Source organism: Vigna angularis, chromosome 1 (genome assembly GCF_016808095.1).
Source record: "Vigna angularis cultivar LongXiaoDou No.4 chromosome 1, ASM1680809v1, whole genome shotgun sequence".
NCBI classification, from domain to species: Eukaryota; Viridiplantae; Streptophyta; class Magnoliopsida; order Fabales; family Fabaceae; genus Vigna; species Vigna angularis.
The window spans coordinates 23,835,875-23,855,818 of NC_068970.1; the positions used below are offsets into that span (position 1 = coordinate 23,835,875).

At 31.7% G+C, this 19,944-nt stretch overlaps 2 protein-coding genes across 2 annotated transcripts; both read left to right on the forward strand.

The window, feature by feature from the left end:
* Positions 1–6,049: 6,049 nt before the first annotated feature.
* Positions 6,050–10,302, forward strand: LOC108322458 (pectin acetylesterase 8). Its single transcript, XM_017554563.2, has 13 exons — positions 6,050–6,200; positions 6,963–7,116; positions 7,223–7,305; positions 7,545–7,674; positions 7,770–7,849; positions 7,976–8,062; positions 8,144–8,268; positions 8,358–8,418; positions 8,587–8,640; positions 8,718–8,795; positions 9,348–9,453; positions 9,708–9,853; positions 9,974–10,302. Exons 2-13 carry the CDS (start codon positions 6,996–6,998, stop codon positions 10,100–10,102), a joined length of 1,200 nt encoding a protein of 399 aa, XP_017410052.1. The 5' UTR covers positions 6,050–6,200; positions 6,963–6,995; the 3' UTR covers positions 10,103–10,302.
* A 7,276-nt stretch (positions 10,303–17,578) lies between these two features.
* On the forward strand, positions 17,579–18,169 carry LOC108328303 (secreted RxLR effector protein 161-like). Its single transcript, XM_017562158.1, has one exon. It carries the CDS (start codon positions 17,579–17,581, stop codon positions 18,167–18,169), a length of 591 nt encoding a protein of 196 aa, XP_017417647.1.
* The last annotated feature ends 1,775 nt before the right edge of the window (positions 18,170–19,944 follow it).

Here is a 19,944-nt window from a genome sequence, read left to right on the forward strand (position 1 = left end):
ATATTAATAAGTGAAACAATAACTATATAATTAATAAAGAACATGTATATTTGAGATTTTAACATAGTTTAATAAATTTTTACCTATACAAGTTTGAATAGTATGTCCAAATTATCTTATACTTAGTTAATATTTAATTACCTAATTACTCACCTATCTAAATATGAGACCCAAATGTAAATGTCAAGAATTTCGGTTATGCATCATACATTATATACCTAATTTATTTTTGGTGGTATGAATCATACTAAACAGGTCACCTAAAATGTGATTGGTTTCAACTCATATATATTAATTTAAAATATTAAATTAGTTAACTAGTTTAACCTAAAGTAAAACAGTGAAGTGATAGATATATTTTGATATAACATATTTTTTTACTGGTGCAGTTTTATAATATTGTGCAAACTACCAGACATTAATTACGACGTAAGCTCTCACCTTATAATTTCTGATTTACTAATGATAACAACCACATATTTATAAAGTGTGCATTATGTAGCACGATACGTTTTATTTATAAAGGGTGGTTACGAATGATGTGCTAACCAAAACAACACTACTTCTCAACTAAATCAAATACTAAGAATTACTATGTTGCACTTTACACTAAAAGACAAAACAAAAATCCATCATACATGTTTTGCGAGTTTACGCACCTTCAAGCATTTAGGTTCATCCATCACAATAATCCGTTAAAATTTGTTTTCATGGTGACTTTTCACTTTCCTATAGTCTTCCTTTTTGAGCTCCAAGACCTTTTTCCTTCTTTCTATGGTAGTTACTAATGATTTTTCTTCTTACCAAGAGATTAAAAAGGGAAAAGAAATCAAATCATCTCAAAACAATTAATACCAACTTAATCACCCAAAATAATCTGTTTTTAGTTCTAAAATATATTTGTCCACTTCGATCACTTTTAATATCTTCAAAACAGTGGTTGTAGGAAATAACTTACGTTTATCTATTATATTAACATAAACTAAGATGGAACAACTCTCACTTATCCTTCAAAACAAAACTTAAAAAAAAACAATTAATTATATATAGAGAGAGAATGAATGTTGCTATTTTCTGAAATGATAACTAATAAACAGAAGAGAAAGTGTTCCTTTACCAACTATAATTTATTTCTCTTCTTTAGATTAGATTGAAAGCCAAACTTTTGATTACGTTTGGTGAATAAAAGGAAAACCATATTTGGATGTGAATAAAAAAAAGTAATTTATTTCATTTAAATATTTGATAATTTTCTTTAACTATACATCAGATTCTATAGCTATGTTTTGAATGTTATTGGATGCCTAGTATGTCAGTGGGAAATGAATAAAATAGGTCTAGTCACTTCTTAAATGTGTTATTTTTTTGTAGTCATTTTATTAAAATTACATGTCTATTAAATATTCAACAATTTTTAATTCAATATCTGTTTTTAACTAGTTTTCTTTTTCTCTATCCTTTTAGTAGCTTTTGTATCTTTTAAAAGTTGTATTTTAGTTTCTTTATTTTGATTCAATTGCGTTTAGTACATAAAAGACTTTTTACCTCCTCTATTACGTTTTCGTTTTAATGAAATTGTTGCATAAAAAGTCTAAGTGACAATTTTATAATAAGAATAGATGAATCGATAAGAGTTTTATAAAATTGTTGTTACTGAAATGTAACTGGCTCTTTGGATGAAATGTTGTCGACTCTTTGAATGAAACGCGTGGAGAGGGAAGTTTTACATCCAAAAAGATTTATTTATTTAAAGATGACCCTTTTAGTGTATTACACAAACTTAGTGACATCATTGCAAATGAGCCCCCAACAATCCTAGAGTGGTGCCCAACACTCTCGATTACTAGAATCACTGACTGTTGAGTGTCCAACGATCTTAGGGTACCACGCAACATCCTAGAATACTGGAACTCGCTTATTTGAACTCTCCACTTAGTGCCTAATTAACGATTATATGGTACTGCTCAGGATTATAGCAGACATATAAGGGTTTTAGTGTGTTTAATATCGAAATCATTAGATATATCTAAATTATTTTAAGGTTTTCTTATGTCATATAGGCTAATTCTTTTTCAAAAATATCTTAGTACACTAATGAAGCAATTTGAAACATACCAAACATAAACCATCTATTTTATCCAATATAATTTCTTTATAAGAGTCACGTTATAAATGCTCCAATCAACACAATGAAGAAAATAGCTCAACAAAACCATCCAATAATCATGACATCAAAGTTCAATTTAATACAAAACCAACCTAAATAATTTAAGTGACAATGCTATACAGTTATAAATAACTACTAGTACAATTTACTAGTGTAATTTAATTGGACTATGCAACTTACACCATCATGTCATGTCACTATTTTTTAAAATCCTTATAGGTATATTTAAAGAACATAATTAACATTTATATAATTAATTAAATATAAATATAAATAAACTTAATATGGTTAAAAATATTTAGTAAAAACATCAATTTTAATAAAAGTATTTGCTAAGATTTATATGTAAATTAAATTTTGTTTAATTTGGGAAGAAACAAAATTGTTTAATTTTTAAAATTAAGACTAAATTGAAACAAAATAAAAATATAAGGACGAAATTGAGACAATAAAAATACAAGGACTACCTAAGACTAATGCAATGATATGTGACATTATTAGTGTCGATACTATCATTATCATATGGTACAATGTCAGTTTGATACATGACATTTAAAAAAAATAAAAATAAATATAGTTTGATAGAGGACAAAATAATTTTTTTAAAAAACTATACATATGACACTTTTTTAAAGTTTTATTAGTATATAACTAATGATAATTACCTAATTGTTTTAATTTTAAAAAAATAAAGATCAAATTAAAAAAAATAAGTAAAAGAGTTACTTGAAATTTTTTAGCTTAGGAAACTCAAAAATATTAAACTTCAAAATATACATTTATTAAATGTGTATTTTAAGTTTTGTTTTAATTAATGACTAAATTATAATTAATTGCTTGGAAAAGTTATCGGTTAGACTGGTATGTATGTAACAGTTACTGAGATCACGGGGCTGCTAGGCACACACTTCGATGTATTTCAGAACAAGACAGTGTAAGTTTGTTTAATGCTAATTTCATTTTCCAATGCAATCTGTTTGTCTCGGACAATGTGTTTTTGGAAGAGGAAAAAGAGACTTGGTTTAGATTAATACTTTCTATTTATATAGAATGCTTAACTAAGTAATACATGAATCGTTAGAATTATGCAAGGCCAGTTTATTTATTTTAGTTTATATGTCAATAAATATGTTTTATAAGTGTAATTTCTCTAAGTCTGTGTTCATATATATTTGAAGATATATATATCTGAAGATTGAAATACACCATAAAACTCTTAGTGACAAAGTATATTATTTTACCTAAGAATTTTTCAAATAAATAAATTCATCTTTTGTTATCTTTAGAGTATTTTATTTTTTATTTTTATGATGTATGTGTGAGATTAAGGAGTTACATGTGTCATTTCAATGTTTTAAATAAATTTTTATTCAATTATGATGGTTAGAGTATGATCACATTATTAATTTGAATTTTCTTTGTGAAAATATTACCTTCTTTATGATTAAGAGTGCTTACAAGTTGATGAGATTGTGTTTTGTGCTCACAAGTGAGGTAAGAAAAGTTAGTTATTTAAAAAGTTTAAACGTGAATTGATATGAAATTGAATTTTGAACTAAGAATTGATCTATTTTGATGAAAGTGATTTGGTGTTGAATTGCAATGATGAGTATGTATGCTTGAGATGTGTAATATGTTTAAGGTTGCATAATAGCTTTAAAAATGAGTGAGCCTCTTTTAATTGATATTATTTTTTACTTTGAAACCAGAGGTTTTGTTTGTTGATAAGGATTTCTCTAAGAAATAAATATATTCTTTTATTCTTCATTAATATTCCAATTTTAAAAAAAATCAAGATTTAAAACCAAAACTATCAGATTTAAAAACTAATTATGAAAAAAACACAATAATTAAATTTTCTTCTTACATTCATAAAAAAATTACTGTACAAAAACTCATAAAATTAAAAAATAAATATTATATTATGAAAGTAATATTTTACTATCCAATAAAACAAGCGATATATATATTTTTTTTCTTATAGAATAAAACAATAAGAAATGGAAGTACAAGGGTGAATTTACCTTAAATTTTTTTCTTTAAAAACATAAAAAAATAAGATATAAAAAATAAAAAAATCCTAATAATTTAATTTTTTATTGGATTTGATAATAAAGATATATTTTATAAAAAAAATAAAAATATACTTAATTTAATTTTATAAATTTCCATTATAATATACAGAATTATAAGACACGTCCGACTCTCATAATGCTCCACCCTGGTAATGGGCAACGTTGGCGTTGCTCTCGGGTTTAAGAACTAATTTTCAAAGTCAGAATCTATGAATACCTAATAATAAACATTTCTAGCCTCAATTTTATAGCCTCCACGACCTACGCCAACAAGCGTACACCAATCTATACGTTTGGATATTTGAAATGGAGAAAAAAAGAAGTGATTCTGCAACTTCTGATTGATAGGAAATAGAAAATAGAGGAAATCACAATTTTGTAACAATGAATAGATAATTTATTAACTTTAAACCAAACATACCCTAAGTCGTTCAACTGACATACAAGGCATCAAAGTCGGTCAAAAAGCTGCATATTTGGATTCTTTAAACATGTTATCAAAGATTTTAATTCTTACATGCAAAATATTTTGTTAAAGAAAAACCAGATTCAGTTTGGTGATTTCTACTCCTTTACTTTAATAGAATGTTATAATTTACTAAATTGGATGTTATAATTTGAAGAAATAGAATATAATAATAAGTTTCGATACTTTATATATAACTTTCACTAAATACTATATATATTGGATTCAGTTTCATTTTACTTAAATTATGTTGACAAACTTTTATATTTAAAATCATTTAATGTTTCATTTATATAAGTCAAAATCAATGTAATATATGCTTTTAAAATTTATTAAAATATAAACTATTTGCTAAGTTTTAATAAAGTATAACATAAATAGCTACGATAATGTACAATATTATTTGATATTTGAATTGATAAAATTTATCTTTTATATAAAATTATAACCATATAACACTTGATACAATTTATGCTTTAATCACTTTTCGAATAAATATAAATTTACAAAATATTTTACTGTTTCGAACCAAACTAGTTGTAGTTATTAAATTCAATTTTTATATACTTTTTTTAGTAGTTTCTTTCTGCCTATGGATAGTGACCATACCACTAATTGTCCTAGTCAAAACAAGACGTGAGAAGGATGATGAGTTAGTATACTGTTATATAAAATTACAACATTTTTAAAAAATCAAATCAAATCAGAAATAATTAATAAAAAAATATAACAATCCAATATGATTAATGTTTTCACGATGAGGTTAACATATTATCATATAGTAAATAACATAATCTATTACGATTAGATAATGTTTAGAACATAACTAAATATTTTTTAAAATATTTAAAATTAATTTATGTATAAGTTTCTATTCTGAAGTAATAAAAAAGTTAGAGCAAGTCTGTCTTTTTTTTTTTTAACTTTGTCACAAAGCTGGTGGCTGATTTCGTTAAGAACTTCTTGAATTTGTAGACTTATATCTAATTTTATTGTATCTAATTTTACATTATTAGACTATATCTTATTTTATTGTATTTTTTTTAAGAAAAGAGATTGAAAAAAAAAACCTCCTTCTCGTTAGACCAACGTGTTAATCCAGTTACACGAGATGAATGAAGGTTGAGAAGCACCTGGTCATGACAATTTATCGTGGGTACGAGTGTTGGCTCTTGGGTTCACAACCGATGAAAGTTGACAACCAATGTATTGTTTCTGTGTCCCTTTCCTCAGAAGAGCGTTGAGAGTCACAAATCACATACAGTGCCCCCAGAAACGAAAATCCAAAAACCACAATCTCCCTCCACGCCCTCTCATACCAATTTTCCACTCACCCTCCCAAAAATGCATCTTTCCCAAATCTCCTTAACCATTGCCTATCTCAGCAAGTCACCAATTATGTCTCCCCGTCCACCATTTTATAAGCCACCACCCTCAGCTCAGTTTCACTCACTCACTCACTTCATACCACACCACCTTTCCTCCTTTTCAGGTCTTCATTCTCCCCATATTCTTACTCTTTTTTCCCCTTCTCTTTTCTCTTCATTTCTTTTTGTGGGGTTTGGAAGAAGGTTCAGTTTTTTATTTTTGGGCCGGGGAATGCATAAAGTTATTGAATTTAGCTCTATAGTTGTTAACATAGGTAGTGTTGGAATGGGAGAAGAATTTTGTTTCTGGGCTATAATGAATGCAGGTTTATGCTTGGTTTTGTGATGTTATGACATATTTAAAACTAGTAATGCATGCCAGTTTCTGGGCCATTGTAGTACGTTATTTAACTTGCATAAACATTGGAGGTTTCATTTTCTGGGCTAATTTATCGAAACACTTTTATCTTTCTGGTATTAAACAGACGAAAGAGTGCTTAAGTCTATTTTTGTGGAATGGACTTGAAATATTTCATCTACCTTTTCCAACAAGAAAACAAGTTCTTTATCTTCTTGCCCATAATTTTCATTCTACGATCTCAGTTTCCTTCGTCCTTTTTCTTTCTTTCTTTTGGTATATTTTGTCTTTCTTTTTGTGTCTGCATAACGGTCAGTACACGTTTTGAAATGGACATTCGTTCCTCTCTCTTAAAGGTTCTGCACAGTAGTTAATGAAATATATATCACTATCTTCTGCCAGGATGTTTCAGCGAAGTTCTTATTATTCTTTTTGGCCAGCAAAATTTTTTGGCCTTATGTGAATTATTTATATACCATATTGATTCCTTTACATAGGCATCTCCGTGAACCTTGTTTTCTATGCACAGGTTTACCTTTTTCTTTTGGTTGGATTTTGCTGAATGGAGAGTGGAAGAATGATCCACTGGTTAAATCTTGTAGCCTGTGTACTGCTACTGCTTAAGGCAGAAGGATCTTTGGTTCCATTGACTTTGGTCGAAAATGCACTGTCGAAAGGAGCTGGTGAGGAATTTTATTTGTCATCTTATGAAACTTTAATACTCCAGTGTCACAATTTTTAGCAATATTTATATAATAGTTGAGAATTGAAGATTAACATGTGGTGCAGTTTGTTTGGATGGAAGTCCCCCAGCTTACCACTTTGATAAGGGAGCTGGAGAAGGGGTTAACAACTGGATTGTCCACATGGAGGTATGTCCCTTTCAGCAACCTGGCACCAAAATTTTTGTTTTACTAACTCATGGAAAAATTCCTTAGTCGTTTTTAGTATTTCTTATATGTGTATTATGTGTAGGAGTACAACACAAATATTTCATCTCTTGTGTAAATCTTAAATGCCATATTTGTTAGTTGTTTTTTTCTTGGTTTTGGACAAACCATGGAAATTTTCCTTTCATGATAATGATGTTCATCACCACAAATTATTTTAGGGAGGAGGATGGTGCAAAGATGCCGACGATTGCCTTGGCCGTAAGGACACTCGCTTAGGTTCATCTAACCAAATGGTTGAGGATCTTTACTTTTCTGGAATTTTAGGCAACGAGCGAGAGTATAATCCTGGTATTGTTGTCCACTAATTTGTGTATATTGCTTCTTCATACTAGTTATGAACTAATTATTTCGCTAAGCTTTTTCATGTATGCTATAAATTTCAGATTTCTACAACTGGAATAGAGTCAAGATTAGGTACTGTGATGGGTCATCGTTCACTGGTGATGTGGAAGAAGTTGATCCAGTAAGTTTTGTAGAATTCAAAGGAATGTGGAATTAAATTCAGAGTAAACTGTTAGGAGGGTTGGTAAATTTTATTTCTTCCAATTTTCTTTCTGATGAGATTTGTGTAATTTGATCTACATATCAGACAAACAAATTGTACTTCAGAGGAGCAAGGATTTTTTCAGCTGTAATGGATGATTTATTAGCAAAAGGAATGGACAAGGCTGAAAATGTACGAGACATTGATGATTTGGCACTTTTTTTCTTCCTCCTGAATGTTTTTTCTTTCACTAATTGAAACTTGAACCTGCAGGCTATTCTCTCCGGCTGTTCAGCTGGAGGATTGACTACCATATTACACTGTGACAATTTTAAATCTCTGTTACCTTCTGGAGCTAATGTAAAATGTGTTCCAGATGCTGGTTTTTTTATCAATGTGTATGATCCTCTAATTTTCTTTTACTTGGTTCTTCCTTACTTTTTATAGTTCCTTAGATCATTAAATGATTTAATGTATTCTACAACAGAGAGGACATCTCAGGAACACGTTTCATTGAAGACTATTACAGTAAAGTTGTGTCGACACATGTAAGTGCCTTTTCTCTTTTAATTATATGAGGAAATAACTTACTTACATATGCAGTGTCTAACACCAAGACTGCTACTGAAGTTTTCCCACTTTTCATTTGAAAGTTACTTTCTAATGGCTAAAGTTTTCTTAAGCAGAGACTGAGCGGTTTTTATGTATTATTTTAGGGCTCGACAAAGAATTTGCCCTCATCTTGCACTTCAAAACTCAGCCCAGGACTGGTAAGTTTGTGACATGTAGTTTTCCTTTTAGGTAGGCAACTTCTTTGGTGTTACTAATGCTTCTGAATGTCATGTAGTGCTTTTTCCCAGAATATGTGCTATCACATATCAGTACCCCAATCTTCATTGTAAATTCAGCCTATGACTCATGGCAGGTTAGATTACTCTCATGCTCAAGAAGTTTCAGTTTGTTTTCAGATTGTTCTTTTAGAATATATTGTCCATACAAGAAACTTCTTAAGCCTTGTTCTATTCTTTCATCAATTGACGGATATATAACAAGATGGTAAAGAAATTATCTCAGTATGAGTTAGCTTTTCACAAATTTCTCATTTAAGGATATTTTTTTTTCAGAACTAGAGGATCATAGACTCTATATATGAATCCATAATTCTAAGTGCAGGATTTTTACAGTTTCTTATTTAACTAAGGATGAATTGCTTCAAGCAAAGTAAATTAGTTTAGATCAGAAATTGAGCCAAAATAACTCAGCATAATCTCTTCATATGAATCTTCTGTTTTCAAAAGAGAACACCGAAATCTAAGTGGATGAAAGTATAATCATATTTTCCAACTGAAAATAAGCTTACTAACTCGTGTCAAAGGTTTTCTCATTGGATGTTTTAACCACTTATTGCTCTTTAAAAGTGGAGATATCCTTCTAGTCTTTTTCTTTTTCTGATCCTCAAGATATTGCTTTGATTCAGATTCGGAACATCTTGGCACCTGGCGCTGCTGATCCAAGTGACAGTTGGCATAGCTGCAAGCTTGATTTAAGCAAATGCTCACATGATCAACTAAGTATAGTGCAAGGTGAACAGATTCTGTTCTTAACAACTTCTGTGTAATAAAAAATGTAACACATGAAAGAATTTCACTGTGTTCTAATCAATCCTTGAAAACATTCTAAAATTTGTCATGCCTTTATTATCACCACTTGATGTATGTACTTTGTTCAAAATGAAGAACATTGATATGAAAAAAAAAAAACTAAAAACATTTAGAATGGTAATTCTCGTTTACATTCTTCTGCCATTTGAGTGAAAGTAAAATCTTGTGATTTTCAGGCTTCAAGAAGGAATTCGAGAAGGCAGTGAGTGTGGTTGGAGACTCTTCATCTAGAGGAATGTTTATAGACTCTTGCTTTGATCACTGTCAAACAGAATCACAGGAAACATGGTTTAAAAGTGACTCACCACATCTTGCCAATACAGTAAGATGCTGCATTATTTTCTTCCATTTGTCGAATATAAGCATTTTTGTGTGTTGTTATTATGATTACTTGCTTCTTTATGCAGTTGAAAAACTAACTTGTATGCATGACATTGTGCAGACAATTGCAAAAGCAGTAGGGGACTGGTTTTATGGTCGAGGTTCTTTCGATCAAATAGATTGCAACTATCCTTGCAACCCCACTTGTCAGAACCTTGTTTCTGATCTAAAAGACCACCCTGGAATATAGATTTCTTCCATCATTCCTATACACAATTATTAGTTAAATGGTTATTGTATGAGAGTTTAAGGTTTCCAAGTTTCATAGTTTGCAAAATAAGAAAAGGCCACCATTACCCTGAGATTGTGCACTGGGTGCCCTCAATCTTTAATGTTGTAATTTCTGTAATCTTAATCAAATGGCACATTCTGTGCTTTTACTTGTGTCTACTTTACTGGTGTTGTAGCAACTCAAGAGAAAAGTATTGAGCGAATAAGATAACAATACTTAGTGAGAAAATTTTATCATGATTGAATTTAACATCTTTGTCAAATGCTGTTACATATTAAATCTGTACTTCCTTTATCAATGTTATTATAATCAATAAAATAGAAAAAGTTAAATAAAATATAGTAGAAAAATAGAAACTAATCATTTAACTTTAAACCATTGTATAGGAAAATTCCTTACAACAAAATCTCACAAACTATAATTTGTCTTGAGTAAAATATTATTGTTCTTATTGCAATGTTCTACAAGATTCAAACAAATCAATATGTTAGAGAGGTCCAGAAATGGATTTTTCTTTTCCAACTAAAGGAGCTTTTGATTTATAGCAAGCATCACAAAGAAAAAGTACAAAAACAAGATTTGAAAATACCTCTTATACAAGGTTATACCGTTTTATTTTTTATATAATTATACTTTGCTTATGCTCTTCTATTGTGACTTTTATTAAATCCAAAAGTTCGACTACATTCCTAGGCCCGTTGATCCTATTTTCTTTTTCCAATTATTTCTATACGATATATATATATATATATATATATATATATATATATATATATATATATATATATATATATATATAATATTATTTAAGATGAGACGTTTGCTATTATAATAAACAACTAATAATGATTGGTAGTTTGTCATGGCATTAAACAAAGTTAATAAATATTAAATAGTCTTATTGAGTATTATCAATTACTAATTTTAGGTAATGCTACTAATATCGTAATTAATCACTATTATTTTAATGAAGTCATTATTTTTAAAGAAACTATGAATTTGATAATTATGATATATAAGAGATAAGGTTATGGGTTAGAGATTTCACATCCATGAGTTTACAATATATAAGTGTGTACAAACTTCACTTTGTAAGTGAATTTAATGGAATTAAATTAGGTTTAAAGTCTACTTTTTAACATGGTCGATTTAGTGAGATTGAAATAGGTTTAAAGTCTACTTCTTAACATAGTATATCAGAACAAGTTAAAATTTATTCTAGCGATATTTGTTATTTGTTGGACTTATTATTCCACTCATTGTCGGACCACCTATTAGTGTCTAGTTTAATGCTCGAAGTGTATATGCCTTGCCGTAAGATAGTGTGTTGGAGGTTTCATATCAACTAGACATAATATGAGTTTACAATAAATGACTGCAAATATCAATTTATAAGTTGATTTTATGATGTTGAGTTAGATTTAAAATATATTTCTTAATATGAATATAATTTTTTTGTTAAATCATTACCTTGCCCTAGATGAGAAAACATTGAAAGTATTAAGATAATAAAATTTCAAGCATCTAAGATAAAAGAGATTTGGTTTAATCAAAGTGAAAAAATATGTGTTTAATGAGATAGGAAATTTTGATTTTCTTTTCCTAATGAAGTTTTATATTAATATTTTATTAGGTATGGGTTATAAGTTAGAATAGGTCTTTTTAATTTTTAAATTCATTCTAGAAAACTATTTTATAAATTAAAAAATATGACTTTCACACGTAATAAAATAATAAAGATATTAACTTTGATTTATGAGAGATCCAATAAATAAATATAGGTTCTTTAATCTCCTTGTACCCACCAAGTGTACCAGATCCAATTATACAAGTATGCTTAAACAATTTGAAACAATCATTCCTAAACTTAGAAGAGCATCCAACAACACCAAGCTTAGACAAATAAACTAAATTTCTAGTGATACAAGTTCATAAGAAGTACCACCATCAAGTCTAAGTGAAATATAGTGTCAAGGATCAAATGATAAGTCCTAATAGCTTCACTCTATTCTCCATGAAGACGAACTTCTCATTTGGTTTATGGCTCGGGTTGAAAGGAATCCCTTTCTTTTTTAATCAAGCTTTACACTTATGATAGTCCTTCTGAAAATGTCCAGACTTGTTGCAGAAATGACATTTGTCATTTTTCTTTAAAATTTTAGTAGAGGACTCAACGATCTTTAATGGTCATTTACAATTTTCATGTTGTTATTATCAACTTTCTTTCAAGCTCATTGATTTTTCACATAATGAAATGATTTTCTAATGTGTTGAGTTCAGTTTCCTCTTAAACTAACATAATTTGTAATTCATGTATATTTCATTTGTCTTTCATGGTATTATAGTTCATTTGGAACATACCATACTTAGATGAGAATGAGTTAAAAATGAATTGCACAAGAAATTTCTCATCCATGTCATTTCAAGAAATTTGAGTTTTGTTGTTATGTTTGACATCTTGGTAACATGTCTCTGCATGGTATGAGAACATCAAACTTCATGATAGTCAAGATATTTGTCCAATGAGGGACTTGTCAACAACTTTGGGAATAGTCTTCCACAAATTTAATAAATTCTTTCACATTCTCATATTTGAAAAGAATATACTTAATGTTACTAAGTAAATTAATTTGCATAAATAACAAACTAAATCTATTTAACATTTTTCAAATCTTATATAAAATAGTGTCACTTACAAAATTATCTACTATCATGTTCATCAATTATAAAAGCAATTGATAAACCTTTGAGTAACAAAAAAATGTTTTATAATAATGAACTTCAATTAATTCATAATTCTATGGATAATTGAAATAAAATCATCATTAATTTGAAATCAAATATCTTTAAAATGTTAGGCATTTTACTAACAAAATTTATCATACTTAATTTCAAATAGTTTTGTATTGCTATTAACTATACATAACATTCTCTTAATTTTAATTTAATAATAATAATTAAACATTAATTTCATTTCAATTGAAATCTACAAATACCGGAAGAGGCATTCTCGCCTTGCCAATTTCAGCAGCAGCATATCTTATTCAGCACCACACATGCGCAATGGTGAAATTGCCTTTTATTGCTGTAATAACATTAATTGGGTATCCCTACACCTATATTAATTATAATTTTCAGCAACTAAAACAAAGGCTTTAAAATTGATGCCAGTGGAGAGCATAATCCAATTATTTCACGGAACAGGTATTTTATTTTCCCATCAAGTCATTCAATTTGAATTTGCAATTCAAACCTTGCAATTAAGGCATTTAGTTTTGATAACCAATTTTGAATTCGCATAATAGGAAATTCCAATTGCACTTATTCACGCCGTAATAATGATTTACGCATGCACTTTTCAATTAAATTGGATTTCAAGATTTGAAGACACGATCACTGCAGTGGCTATACTAACTGGAAAAAGCAGAAAGAGGAGAATTATAAATTTAACAGCTTTCTAATACTACATATAATTTATTACTTTCCTAATTCATTATGGGAACCTTAAGATCTTAAAACCATATGATTTTCAAACAAAATAAAGTAATAAAGATACTAATCTTAATTCATGAGATCCAATAAAAATATGTTTTTCAATTTTCTTTCTCAATTTATTTCTTGGTCATTCTATTCTTCTCTCACTGTTTGTTAAAATTTTTATATGTAAAACGTAAAAAATGGTATTTTAGAAGAGAAAGTGGTTTAAAAATATAAGATTCGATTATTTTGATATTAAAGAGTTTTAATATAAATAGTTTCATTATGAACGATTTTTTTAATTTTAAAACATAAAATCTCTCTAGAAATCACTTTTCTAGAGTTTTTTGATTTTTTTCTACGAGTTTTCGTCTTTTGTTCGTCTGATTGAAGAATCGAGACCTAATGATTGATCATTATGGTGAACTCTTCAATTTGGATCGATTAGTTTTTCACATAGAGTAAATTCATTTTCTACTCCTCTTTTTGGTCTGTTTTGTCATGAGTTTATTGTGGATGCATGTCACATTTGAGTCTTCTATAAGGTTGTCTACTAATCAGTGGTTATAATTTATTGGAAAAGTCAAGTCAAACAACTTTTAATAGCTTGCTGGTTTTCTGTTTAGACAGTTTTCGTTTTCTGATATACTATTATCACATACACGTTGTATATAAACATTGCATTACACTTCAGTTCAATAACAGACTCTCTATTCTTCACTTTTCTCTTCCAAATTCTCCAACAGAATTGGTATCAGAGCGCAGGTTACGAAGAAACCTGAGGCGTACTTCAAGAAGACCAAGAACACAATGCGGTTGTTTGGATCTTGAAGCAAGAAGAATGGCGGGGAGTGATCTTTCCACAACAAACCTTCCGATACTCACAGAAAAGAATTGGACGAGATGGAGCACACAGATGAGGGTGCTGTTCAAGTTTCAAGACGTGAGTGACGTTATTGAAGGTGATGACCGAGAGATTGGTCTTGGTGCAACGGACGACCAGAAAGCCGCGTTCAAGAAGAAGGATAACAAGGCCCTTTTCATCATTCACCAGTGCGTTGATGATACCCATTTTGAGAAGATTCAGAACGCTAGCACTTCTAGAGAAGCCTGGAGCATTCTAGTACGTTGTCACACAGGAGGGAAGAAGATCAAGAAGGTGAAGCTTCAAACCCTTAGAAGGCAATATGAGTTACTGCAGATGGAAGACAACGATAGGGTTGGTGAATATTTCAACAAGATACTCACCATTACGAATCAGATGAAAGGATGCGGGGAAGTCGTTAATGATACCATGATCATGGAGAAGATCATGAGATCGCTACCACGGAAGTTCGACTATATAGTAGTCGCGATAGAAGAATCGAAGGATCTTTCGATGATGAAAGTTGAAGAGCTCCAAAGCTCGCTGGAAGCCCATGAAATGAGAATGATGGACAGAAACTCAGTCAAGAACGACGAACAGGCCTTGAAAGTGCACCACTCCAAGCATGATGAGAAGAAGAAGTGGAAAGGAAAACGATCAAAAGGGAATTGAAAATCTGATAAAGACAAGGCTGATCATGGGTCTGCATCAGTGGAGAAAGATGGGAAGCCAGAGAAGCGTCATTATTCAAGGAAGGATAAAAGAAACATCAAATGCTTCAACTGCAACAAGTATGGACACTTTGCGTCTGAGTGTCACGCGGAAGAAGGAAGACAAAAGCGACATCAAGGCACAGAAGCGCATATCGCTCAAGAGGATTCAGACTTTGAACCTCTAACCTTGATGGTGACCACTTCAGGAAAAGGCTCAAGCTCTCACGCTAACATGTGGTATCTGGACTCGGGGTGTTCGAACCACATGACGTGTCATCAAGACTGGTTGATCAACTTTGATGCCACGAAGAAGAGTAGAGTCAAGTTTACTGATGACAGTACTCTGAGAGTGAAGGGCATTGGAGATGTAGTAATACGGAGAAAGAATGGCTCGCATGCAATGGTCACGGGTGTGCTTCTTGTTCCAGATATGAGATGCAATCTGTTAAGGTGGTGATGGAAGACAATAAGGTTGAGCTATTCAATAGAGACAAGAATCTGATCTTGAGAAGCAAGATTTCCAATAACAGAACCTTTCAGGTTAGCCTGGAAGTAGTGGAAAACTTTGAGTGCATGGCTTCAATAAAGACCAGTGAAGAAAGCTGGTTGTGGCACTTGCGATATGGCCACCTGAACTTCAAAAGCTTACAGCAGTTCAGCGCAAAGGAGATGGTTTATGGCCTGCCCAAGATTGTATTACCAGGAAAGGAGTGTGAAACATGTATTTCTAGGAAACATACAAGGAAGCCTTTCAAAGCTGAGTTGGGTACGAGGGCAAAGGCTTGCCTAGGAGTTGTACATTCGGACATTTATGGTCCAATTGAAGTACCTACAGTTGCTGGAAACATGTACTTCATCTCGTTCATCGATGAATTCAGCAGAATGACTTGGGTATATTTGATTAAGGAGAAAAGTGATGCACTGGAAACCTTCATTCGTTTCAAGACACGTGATGAAAAGGAAAGCGGACAACTGCTAAAGATATTGAGGACAGACGGAGGAGGAGAGTACACGTCTGTTGCCTTCGAGAGCCACTGTCAGTTGAGTGGGATTACACACGAGATCACCGCCCCATACACTCCTCAGCATAATGGGCTTGCGGAGATGAGGAATCAAACAATCTTTAACATGGCGAGAAGCATGTTGAAGGAGAAAGCACTGCCACAGAAGTTGTGGGGCGAGGCAGTATCCACAGCTGTCCGCCTGCTCAACAGGTGTCCTACGAAGAAATTAGAGGGTAAAGTGCCACTTGAGGCGTGGAGCGGTGAGAGACCGACAATTGATAATCTGAAGGTGTTCGACTCACTCGCGTACATGCACGTCCCAGATCAGAAGAGATCTAAGTTGAAGGATAAGAGCAGAGTAATGTTGTTCATCGGGTATCATCCCACTGGCGCGTATAAACTCTTCGATCCAATTGAAGAGAAAGTCACTTTGAGCAGAGATGTGGTGATTATGGAAGACAAATGCTGGGACTGGAATCAGAAGCGTATCAGCTTGATGAAAACCAGAATGGAAAAAGATGAGGATAACCCAATCACAACAGAGTCAGCAACGATGTCAGAAAACAGGCAGCGAGTTCAGTGTGATGAATCTGATAGACTAAGGAGGCAACAAGTGCAACCGCAGAGGTTCGGCGACTGTGAGGTTTATTTAGATGCGCAGATAGGTGATGAAGGTGATTTGGTGCACATGGCTCTATTGGCTGGAGCAGAACCCATAGACAAAATCGAGGCGTTAAAGGAACATGTGTGGAAAAATGCTATGAGAGAAGAAATAGAGTCCATCGAGAAGAACAGAACCTGGCAGCTTGTCGACCTTCCTGCCAAAAAGAAGAGCATCAGAGTGAAGTGGGTGTTCAAGCGCAAGCTGAGGCCTGATGGATCTGTTTCCAGGTACAAAGCACGATTGGTTGCAAAGGGTTTCCTCCAAAGACAAGGCTTTGACTTCAATGAAGTGTTTGCATCAGTCGCTAGGATGGAGACCATTCGTTTGGTGATAGCTGTAGCCTGTGCGAGATGGTGGTCTTTGTTTCAACTTGACGTGAAGTCCGCGTTTCTCCATGGCCCATTGGAAGAAGAAGTATATGTACAACAACCACCTGGGTTCATTGAAAAAGGCAGAGAACACCAGGTGTATAAGTTAGAAAAGGCGCTATCGGATTGAGGCAAGCTCCCAGAGCGTGGAACAAATGCATTGACTCATTCCTAATGAAACTCAACTTCACCAAATGCGTGGTTGAGCATGGTGTTTACGTGAAAAAGGGTGAAGGAGATGAACTGCTGATTATCTGCTTATACGTGGATGATCTACTCATTATTGGGTCGAATCCAAACTGCATAAACAAAATTGAAGAAGATGATGCAGTTATAGTTCAAAATGACTGACTTGGGAGAGCTGAACTATTTTTTGGGCATGGAGTTCACCTGTACTGAGACGGGTCTGATTTTGCATCAGAGGAAGTATGTTAAAGAATTGCTGGAACGATTCAACATGTTTGTGTGCAACCCAGCAAGGAGTCCAATAGAAGTGAATCTAAAACTAATGAACGACAAGAACGAAACCGACTCTGAAGAAACCTTGTTCAAGCAGATTGTAGGTTCTCTACGATTCTTGTGCAACAGCAGACCATATCTATCATACAGTGTGGGGTTGATAAGCAGGTTCATGAGGAAGCCAAGGAGAACGCATATGCTCGCAGCAAAAAGGGTGTTGAGATATGTCAAAGGCCCTGCAGACTTTGGTATATTGTTTCCATTTGGGAAGCGCAACGCTGATGAAGGAAGTTTAGAACTTATTGGGTTCACAGATTCAGATCATGGTGGAGATTGTGTTGAGAGGAAGAGCACATCAGGCTATATGTTTATGCTGAATGGATCTCCCATTTCGTGGTGCTCGAAGAAACAGCCTGTGGTGGCTCTGTCTAGCTGTGAAGCGGAGTACATAGCGGGCAGCTATGCAGCTTGTTAGGGGATCTGGTTGGAAGAAGTATTGAGAGAGTTGATGATTCCAGTGAAAACGCCTTTGCAGTTGAAGATAGACAATGTGTCTACTATCAATCTCTCTAAAAACCCCGTGAGCCATGGTCGAAGCAAGCATATAGAAGTGAGATATCACTTTCTCAGAGATATGGTGAACAAAGGAAGAATAGCTCTGACTTACTGCAGCACTGAAACCCAGCTTGCGGATGTCTTTACGAAAGCAGTGAAGATTGAAAGATTTGAGTGGTTAAGAAAGGAGATCGGAATTAGGTGCTGTGTGAGTTTGCCTTGAAGGGAATTATTGGAAAAGTCAAGTCAAACAACTTTTAATAGCTTGCTGGTTTTCTATTTAGACAGTTTTCGTTTTCTGATATACTGTTGTCACATACACGTTGTATATAAACATTGCATTACACTTCAGTTAAATAACAGACTCTCTATTCTTCACTTTTCTCTTCCAAATTCTCCCACATAATTGTGTACCCTCTGTTATTCATAGGAGCAAATAGAGCTTCCTATGCGTTGGTAATGTGTTAAGTCTTTTAGAGCGGTTTGGTCATCTATAAGATAAGGAAAACTAATTACCACTTTTTGATGTTGTTGGTGCTTTAATAAACTGTTATTCATTTTGAATTTGATATGATATGAGATTGGTTAAACTGAGTTAACTTAGGTTGAAGGTTCAATAGAGTCAGCTCAAGCTAAAAGCTTAGTTGAGTTGGCTTAAGCTAAAGGCTCAACTAAGTTAGTTCAGATTGAAAGTTGAGTTAATTTGACCTAGGTCAATGTTTGAGACGAGAAACACTTAGGTCAAAGGTAAGATTTGTTAACATGAATTGAAGGTTGAGATAAATTAATTCAAGTCGAAGATTGAGACGAGTCAATTGGATCGAAAATTGAAACGAATTCTCATAAACAAAAAGTTGAGCTAATTTAGTGCAAATCAAAAGTCTAACCGATTCAACATAAATTAAAGGTTAATTTGATTCAAAATAAGTCAAAAGTCAAACTAATTTAACTTATTCCAAAGATCAAATTGATTTAATTGTTATGTTAACATGATGAATGATATTTGAGTAGTTAGAGAATTTTCTTATAAATAATACAGAATTCAAAAGTTGAATAATAATATATTCATATGAATAAAATATTTGTAATGAAATTTTAAGCAGGTAAAAAAATATTTAATATGTCTTTTCTTTTTCTAATATTATTAAATTAAAAAAAATGAAATGACTAAAATATGATTCATAATTTCACATCCTTTTGGAATAACATGATAAATAAAAAGGATTTATCAAAATTAGAATGTCAATCAAATAAGCTTATTAATAGAATAAAAATATACATAATCATAAAAACTTGAGAAAAAGTTATATGAAATAAATTATTATATTATAGATTATTTATTTTTTTATGATATCTTCTCATCATATATAATCACATAGTATCTCAAATTAAGGATCATGTTCATAGAACATAGCTTTCACAAGTTTAAAAACATATGAATAAATAAATTTTAATTAATTAAAAATATATAATTTTTACATTAACAGTGCATTTTCATTCAATTCTAAAAACTTTCCCTTCACTTTTATTCTATATTTAGACAGATGTTTTTGTGCAATAAACCTACCACTTCTAAAGTAAAATGACTTTTGTCACAATTTATATATCTATTATTCATCTTTTTATTGATTTTATTTTCATACCAACCTTCCAACATAAAACAATCATTCATAAAGACACTTGACTAGGAGTTTG

Bases quoted from the DNA above. Each gene is read 5' to 3' on its own strand.
- LOC108322458 (XM_017554563.2), top strand. From the start codon at position 6,996: ATGGAGAGTGGAAGAATGATCCACTGGTTAAATCTTGTAGCCTGTGTA. The intron at 8,419-8,586 runs GTAAGTGCCTTT...GTATTATTTTAG, and splicing joins GTAAAGTTGTGTCGACACAT to GGCTCGACAAAGAATTTGCC. The intron at 8,796-9,347 runs GTTAGATTACTC...GCTTTGATTCAG, and splicing joins CAGCCTATGACTCATGGCAG to ATTCGGAACATCTTGGCACC.
- LOC108328303 (XM_017562158.1), top strand. From the start codon at position 17,579: ATGACTGACTTGGGAGAGCTGAACTATTTTTTGGGCATGGAGTTCACC.